General features: G+C 31.3%; 1 protein-coding gene across 1 annotated transcript; it reads left to right on the top strand.

Annotated features, from left to right (window-relative positions):
- The first annotated feature begins 3,731 nt into the window (after positions 1-3,731).
- On the top strand, positions 3,732-7,712 carry LOC122276096 (serine carboxypeptidase-like 13). Its single transcript, XM_043085564.1, has 14 exons — positions 3,732-3,944; positions 4,061-4,206; positions 4,390-4,466; positions 4,543-4,665; positions 4,833-4,935; positions 5,062-5,099; positions 5,250-5,351; positions 5,933-6,019; positions 6,152-6,307; positions 6,443-6,514; positions 6,592-6,710; positions 7,070-7,183; positions 7,267-7,321; positions 7,421-7,712. The coding sequence occupies exons 1-14, from the start codon at positions 3,799-3,801 to the stop codon at positions 7,502-7,504; spliced, it is 1,422 nt and encodes a 473-aa protein (XP_042941498.1). The 5' UTR covers positions 3,732-3,798; the 3' UTR covers positions 7,505-7,712.
- Positions 7,713-8,404: the final 692 nt, after the last annotated feature.

Raw genomic sequence — 8,404 nt, 5'->3', positions numbered from 1 at the left:
CTATGGTAAGGAAGCTCAGACATACTTGGTAAGGAAGCGATCTACCTCAAACTTCTCAAATATTATTATAGGTTCAGTCAACTCTACAGTACTTTTTGAAATAGAGATCTCAGCTAAAAGCTAGTTTATAAGAGATTCACGTTTCAGTTCTTATAAAATTCTTTATAAAGTTATAATTTAGTTAAAAAGTATATTTTTTTAATTTTTTTTTTTAAATTTTATTCATCTTTCAAAAACTTCTTAGAGCACTCATAATAGTTTATCTATCCTAACCTTTAAAATACATCATCAAAACTTACTTTTCTATTTTACATATTGACTTTTACAATATATTATACATCAGCTTATCTATTTTTTCTTCATATCATTTAAATATTATACTTTTTATTCTTTATTATTCATTTCAAATATTTTCTCCAACTATCAATAATATCCTCCTATATTTGGATATTTGCAATATCTCCTCATATATAATATCATAAAATTATATCCTATTTTAAATTAACCCAAATTTATAAGGTAAACTAAAATATAAATTAATTCAAAAAATAAAAAGAATAGATTATATAATAAAAATATTCTGAAAACATATTATGAGAAAATCTATTTTTGATAATTGTAAAAGAATATTATTAATATGTTTAGAATATTGAATGAGGAAAAGAGAAATGAATTAAAAATGTTTAGATTGATGAACAGTATCCTCTACATGTAGAGGGATTACTGTAGCAAAATGTAAACTAATTTTAAAATACACAATCCAATGGAGTAATACTTTAAGAGCATTTCTTTAAATTTTGAAGAAAAATGTATTATAGAAAAGCCATTGGGAATGCTCTTACATCTCATTCCCTATTATTTCTTTATTCTATTAAAATAATATTTCTTTATTATTTTTTATTACTTTTTTCTTTCACTTCCATTTACAAACTTAATTACTCAATATATATATATATATAATTTGAACTATTACTCTAATGTTTTTAACAAAAATTAAAATTTTTTTTGTAGATATGATATTTTTTTTTAAATTAATTTTTTTCTATTTTTTTAATTAATTAAATTGTTTTTAAAACTATTATTTAAAACTATAATAAATATGAGTATGAAAAAAAATATAAATAATTGAAAGAATAATTTATTTTATGTATTAAAATAAAATTATTGATAAAAAATAGTTTAGTGAGTGAATAGTAATTTCTTATATTTAGAAAATTATTATATTCTCTAAATCTTTTTCTTAAAATAAAAATTTAGACAAAAGAGTATTTTGATCAAAACCTTAAAATAAAGTTCAAACTATAGGAAAAATTATGTCAGTCACCCGAAATTGAATGCTCAGAGAAAACATAGTACTCCCGAATGCGAAAGGTCATAGAAAACCTAGTACTATTCAGAAGCCAATCATTAAAATGTACATCAAATTCAAGCTCAGATACAATTGGGGGAGAGAGAGACAGACTTGTTGTTACAACAACCTCGTGGATATATTGAGATTGAAATAAGAGTGATGCCACGTGCATCTTATACGGACTACAAAATGGATGTTACCAGTATTCGTGGATATATTGAGATTGATATAAGAGTGATGCCACGTGAATCTTATACGGACTACAAAATGGATGTTACTAGTTATTATACTGTTAATAACTTAATGCTAAGAGTAAAACGGAAAGTGATACAAATATAATTATTTTTTTCATAATTTTTTTATACATATATGTTTTAGATGAATGATATTTATAAAATAACATTATTTTATAGAAATATGTTCAATTTAAATTATAATTTTATAAAAGATTATAAAAATAATAAAAATAGTGTAATATATATAGATAATAAGTAAAATTATTCATAATTGCTGGCACAAAAGGACCGAAAAAAATAAAAATTGAAGTCACCCGGAACCCAACAGCTAACAGTCTTAACACCCTTTCCGACAGCTTGCGACTCTTCTTCCGACGACGGGCAGACTAATTTGTACAAACCCCAAACTTAATGCATTTGGATTAACAACGTCTGCATGTTTATTAATTAATAATTAGATGTGTTTTTCTAAATTTGAATTTTATGAATTCAATAATTAGTGGAGGCAGTTAAATTAAAATATAATAATTGTTTTTCTAAATGTCTGTCTTCTTCTTCGTCCTTTGCCTTTTGTCTTTTTTCTTTTAATATTAAAATAAGTGCTGGCCACATCGGCAAGGTGCACATGGGTGCACAAAGTGGTCCGTACGTAGAAGCACCAAGGGTGTGATAACTTTTTCAGCTGGTAAAGCATCATTTTTTTAAGTAATATTATTCATTATTTTAATTTTTATTATTTTTTCATCATATTATAATTTGATATTAGATGATTGAAAATTATTTATTATATTTTATTTGTAAACTTATCATTTAATACTATATCATAAGATGATGAGAAGATATGAAAATTAAGATGCTGAATAGATTTTTTCTTACATTTTTTACCTTAATTCCATGATAGCACTAAGGGTATAATCAGTACCGTCCGGTTTGGGAGGATCATGAATATTTTTTTACTTTTACCCTTAACTATCGGTCCAGTCAGTTTATTTGGACTGATTCAGTTTATGAATTTTTTTTTTCTCTTTTTTCTTTTTTTGACAAAAAATTAATACAAAAAATTAATTAAATTGGTAAAATTAAAGTTAAGTGATATCTTTTAACATTTTATATATGATTAATGAATATTGAATAATTTCATTGTATATATGATTAATAGTGATCCATTGGATAAAAATTATATAATTAACTTATACGACTACTATATAAAATAATATATTATATGTATAAAATATTTAAAATATATATATATATATATACATTCAGTCAGTCTCGATCCAATCCGATAAAAACAAATCATACTCCGATGCTGACTAATAAGATCCGAACGGATAGTCTTAAAGCCCTAATGGCTAATAGGCAAACTAATTCGTGAAACCTCAAACTTTAATGTATTTGGAATTTAGTAGACTAATTAAGAACGTGCATGTTTATTAGACGTGTTTTTCTAAATTTGAATAATTGTTTACGAATTCAATGATTAGGGGAGGCAGTTGAATCTGAGTTTCAAAGTAATAAAATATGAGTTTTGCTATGTATAAGCGAATTCGTATACCGATCAATATATTAATATTGTTGTTTTCATATTCAAAATTTATATTGACATTATTTTTATTAAAGTCTGACTTTCTGACCAATCACGTTGGATAGATACACGTATTAGTGCACAGAATCGCTTACAATCAGATTTTTTCATAAAATATTGATGAAGCAAATTAATTCCACTTAATGCTATTATAATTGCATTTGAAACCAATTGGCAATTAGTAGTTTAGAGAAATTCACCGGCCGATACATCATTATTCCTTTGAATAAATTTTGAAGATCTTTGATGCTACCCTACTCATATTCACTTCTAGGTACATACAAAATAAGAACTGTTTTTGGGTCAAAGCCAACTAAAGGATGCTAACTTGAATGACAAGTACTGAAATGCGAACGAATTTAACCACAGCCGAATCAGGGGAACTTCACCCACTTTTCCACTTTGACAATGGTTGTAACTCTGCATGGCAAATGAAATTAGTTTGGTAGGAAGTATATTCAAATAACGAACGAGACAGTCTGATTCTACCAGTCCTATTTACCGTGCATTTTTTCATGAAAGTTTGGTAGGGCGTGCATATTAATATCGACGGAGACGGTTTCGTTTCCGCAATGTGAGGGAGAGAAAATACTCTCATTCTAGTACAAGTGCTTCCCATTTTCATTATGTTTAACTCCACAGCAGCGTTGTTGTATGGGGCGTGTCTGCACATTACTTTGCTACTGATTTTGTCAGGCGTTTCCCTCTCAGGCACAGTTGTCAAGACCCTACCTGGGTTTGCTGGTGATCTTCCATTTACGCTTGAAACTGGGTGACTTTTTCCTCTTATATGGCACACCCCATTCCTTTTAATTTCTTCTTCCTTTTTTTTTTCTTTTTTTTTTTTTTTTTGCCGAGTTTGGGGTGATTGAGTTACTTTGGTTGCAGATATATTGGCGTAGGTGACACCGAAGATGTGCAGCTGTTTTATTATTTCGTAGAGTCTCAGAGAAGCCCTGCACAGGACCCTGTTGTGCTCTGGCTCACTGGTGGTCCTGGCTGTTCTACTCTCTTGGCATTCTTTTACGAGAGTGGTATACCGTATTTCTACTTTTGTCCTTCAACTGTACTTCTCCCTTCCTCCCTTCCTACTTTAGGAAACTCACTTCACGTGTCTATTTTTCTTGTATGGTTTGATAGTATTGTATATGTCCGTCCAAGTGCTAACTTACAAGTACCTAAGTTAAAAGCATGGAGATCTTTCAAATTTGGTACAGGACCTTTGGGTTTCACTTATTCCGAATACAATGGGAGCTTACCATCACTTCATTTGAACCCATACACATGGACCAAGGTATTAAATTAAATGCAGCATATCATACGTGGAAAGAAAAAACAAATACTCAAAAGGGTGGAAACAACTTTTGCAGAGCCTCAACATAATATACGTGGATGCACCCGTCGGCACCGGATTCTCTTACTCCACCACCTCAGAAGGCTACTACAGTAGTGACACAGCAACAGCAGCACTCACCTATGAGTTTCTGAGGAAGGTGCATAAAACATTTTTATTTATTTATTTATTTATTTTGCATTTTTATGTGCTAACTCTCGAGTGAAAACCAGCACTAAATTTCAATTAATATGTTATATATCGGCATTGTAATTATTTATTATTATTATTTTTTTCATTTGGTTAAATTTTCAAATTGTAATGCAGTGGATAATGGAGCACCAACAATTCAAGTCGAATCAACTATACATAGGTGGTGATTCATATTCAGGGATAACTGTGCCGTTGGTCGTTCAAGAAATAATAGGGGGTAAATTACTCTTATGAAAACAAAATAATCAGTATATAAACTTTTTTTGAGACCAGAGCAATTCCTTTTTAGATTTGGAACATAAACTCATTAAGCTCTGTTTTGGATATTGATTTTGGATTTCAGGCAATCAAATTCAAGAATATACACGCATGAATCTGAAAGTATGTTACCTAGAACTTCAATTACTTCAGTTAGTTCGAACATGCATGCTTTCCTCTCTGTTAATTAGGATTGCCAATCCATGCGACTATTTTTCAGTTCCTTCAGAACAAAAATTGTTGTATGACATAATGTTCTTTGAATTGAATCAGGGTTATGTGCTTGGGAACCCAAAGACGGATACTCAAATTGATGATAATTCAAGATATCTCTATGGTTACCACCTAGCTCTTATTCCAAAGGAACTCTATGAGGTGAGATGATGACTTCTCTCTCTCTCTCTCTCTCTCTCTCTCTCTCTCTCTCTCTCTCTCTCTCTCTCTCTCTCTCTCTCTATAAGTTTTATGGGAATCCACCAAACATATCAACTTCCAGGCCTCATAGACAGGATTTTAGCTTTGGCAGATGAAGGAAGTGTAGGAAGTGATATTGCATATATTCTGAATCCAAATGTGGATATAGTCTCCACTTATAAAGTTTTATTTGGATGACTCAAATTGGAACTGCTTTTGCCTCATAAGCTGCATTAAATTGGTAAAAACCAGAGTACTTCCTTCTCAAACCGTTTTAACAAGGAAAGTTTTAGCTAACAATGGATTATCTCATTATTAGTGATCATTTCAATTTCAATGGAAAGCTGTTTCCAAAATGTGATGCAAGAAACAGAATTTGTGAGTAGATTTTAGCATCTACTTCTGAAAGAGGCCGTGAGTTGTAGAATCAGCTTTGTCAGTGTTTTATCCAGCTTCTTATGCTTCGTTATTTTACTGCCTTTGAATCATTAATATTTTATTATTGTGTCTTTACTCTCTCTCTATCTCCTATTTATGCCTAGACCGCCTATATAAGCTGCAACGGAGACTTTGTGAATGTGGATTCAAGCAATGCACAATGCGAGTCTGTTCTTCAAACCATCGAAGAGGTTAGCAAACTGCCATAATTGCCTTGAGTTGACTCCCTTCTTCTTCTTCTCCTCCTCCTCTCTTTTTGGTACAATTGCATTTTTATTCTCCTCATCGTGATCTTAATTGACCTGTGAGTAATGGCCATGCAGTTGATCCTTGAGATAAATCTTCAACATGTTCTTGAACCTTCATGCTCCATGACATCCCCAGAACCAAGTTCAGTGAATTCAGATCGGCGATCCCTAAGAGAGCAGTCCCAAGATCTTCTCCTCTCACATCCTAAAGGCCCTGCATTTTGGTGCCGGGTATCTCTCTCTCTCTCTCTCTCTCTCTCTCTCTCTCTCTATATATATATATATATATATATATAAATATATGTGTGTGCGCGCGCGTCTGTGTCTGTGTCTGTGTGAGCAACATTTGGATTACTATTTTCTCAGAATTATCGACACGTACTGTGTGGCATCTGGGCAAATGATAAGAGCGTCCAAGAAGCTCTTAATATTCGAAAGGTAAGTGAAAATTACGAGTGATACTACCCCTTATACCAAAAAAATGGACTAAACAATAGCTCTGTACTGCTAATTAGGGAACGAAAGAGTTATGGAAGATGTGCAACAGCAGCTTATCTTACACACAGGAGTTCTCAAGTGTCGTTAGTTATCACAAGAATTTTACTCGAGCCGAACTAAGAGCTTTGATATACAGGTAAAATTTGGTCCCAATCAATTACGAGCCGCAGATCTCAATCATACTTCTTGATGTGTCACATTTTAAGTGACTGTCACTTAAATGGTTGAAATATAAAGTCATTTAAAATGCGTTATATAAACAAATGTGATTGAGAATGACAAGATTTACGATAGAGAGTTGCATTGCTGAAAGCATATAAACTAGCAAGGGAAACTTTTATTTTTTAGGCTTGTGTCCCTTGACTGCATGATATTGGAGTTCTCTAATTAAAGTTCTTTGAAGCTAGTAAGAGAGCTCATGAAACAGGGTCTTTAAAGTTACGAAGTTAATTTTAATACCTCACATGAATTAATGTCGTTGTTGGATTCCAACAGTGGTGATCATGACATGTCTATTCCCCACATTGGCACACGACAATGGATAAGATCATTTAACATGACCCTAATGGATGCTTGGCGACCATGGTACCTCGATGCTCAAGTTGCTGGGTAGGTTTGGGATTTTGATTTCCTTTTCAAGTTCTCTCAAACTTTGGAATCTTGTTACTTAACACAGTATATGTTCTGCTTAGATACACGGAGGAGTATACAGAAAATGACTTTGTCCTGACATTTGTAACCGTGAAGGCAAGAAAACCCCTCAAACTCATGACTTCCCTCCATTGATAATGGTTATAAGAAAAAAACTAACGATGGTTTCTGTATTTTGATTCATTTTCTGGTCAGGGAGGGGGTCACATTGCTGCAGAGTACAAGCAGAAGGAGTGTGCTGCCATGCTTGACAGATGGTTTGCTTATTACCCTATGTAGTTAGTTGTGCCTGAGAAGAATAAAAAGATTGTTGGTGCTGCCCAAAACGCATCAAAACCATGTTGAGCCAGTTTTAGGGCGTTTGGGCACAGAGGCAACTGGGCCGAATTTTTTTCGTCCATTCTCAAGCAGGCTTTTTTCTTCTTTCAGATAGCATTGTAATTTGCATCAACCATTATCATCTGCATTTATATCTTTCAAGCGTGAATTCGGAGCAATTGTCCCGGCCAAGTTCTTAAGACGGTTTAGATAATGAGATGAGATAAAAAAATTTTATGCTATATATTATTTATATGAAATAATTTAATTTATAAAATTTAAATTTTAATATGTGAATGTTATGTGGTGTAAAAGTTTTTATATAATACTAGATAGATGAATAAACACGAAAAGAAAAGAGAGAGATTGTTGGATTTGAGCATTGAGAAATGTTGAAATATATTGTGAATATTAGGAAAAAAAGTAAAAAGTAATAATAAAATATTACATAATAATAAAAAGTAATGAATAATAATAAAAAATAATAATAAAGTAATAAATAGTAGTGAAGTATATTGAAAAGTGTTGAGATATTTTCAACACGGCCGGTTTCGATGTTGAGTTAAGTTGAGATGAAAGTTGAAAGTTAAATAAAATATTATTAGAATATTATTTATTATTATTATTATTATTTTAATATTTAAAAAATTAAATTATTTATTATATTTTATATTAAAAATTAAAAAAATTATAATAATCAGAGAAAATAAATAGTGGTAAGTTAAAAAGTAATTAAATAACCAGACGCAACTTAAAATAATTGAAAGTTGGAGTTGAAAATGGATTCCAGGTGGTCTAAAAACTCAACTCCAAATAAAGAAGGAAGAACTTATTACAGTGACAGTTGCGTGCTTGGGTGGT

This window comes from Carya illinoinensis, chromosome 1 (assembly GCF_018687715.1).
Source record: "Carya illinoinensis cultivar Pawnee chromosome 1, C.illinoinensisPawnee_v1, whole genome shotgun sequence".
Taxonomy (NCBI): domain Eukaryota; kingdom Viridiplantae; phylum Streptophyta; class Magnoliopsida; order Fagales; family Juglandaceae; genus Carya; species Carya illinoinensis.
This window is presented reverse-complemented; position numbering and strand designations above follow the sequence as displayed.

Excerpts from the sequence above, each read along its gene's own strand:
- LOC122276096 (XM_043085564.1), top strand. The coding sequence starts at position 3,799 with ATGTTTAACTCCACAGCAGCGTTGTTGTATGGGGCGTGTCTGCACATT. Across the intron at positions 4,207-4,389 it reads GGCATTCTTTTACGAGAGTG|GACCTTTGGGTTTCACTTAT; the intron begins GTATACCGTATT and ends AATTTGGTACAG. Across the intron at positions 4,936-5,061 it reads CGTTCAAGAAATAATAGGGG|GCAATCAAATTCAAGAATAT; the intron begins GTAAATTACTCT and ends TTTGGATTTCAG.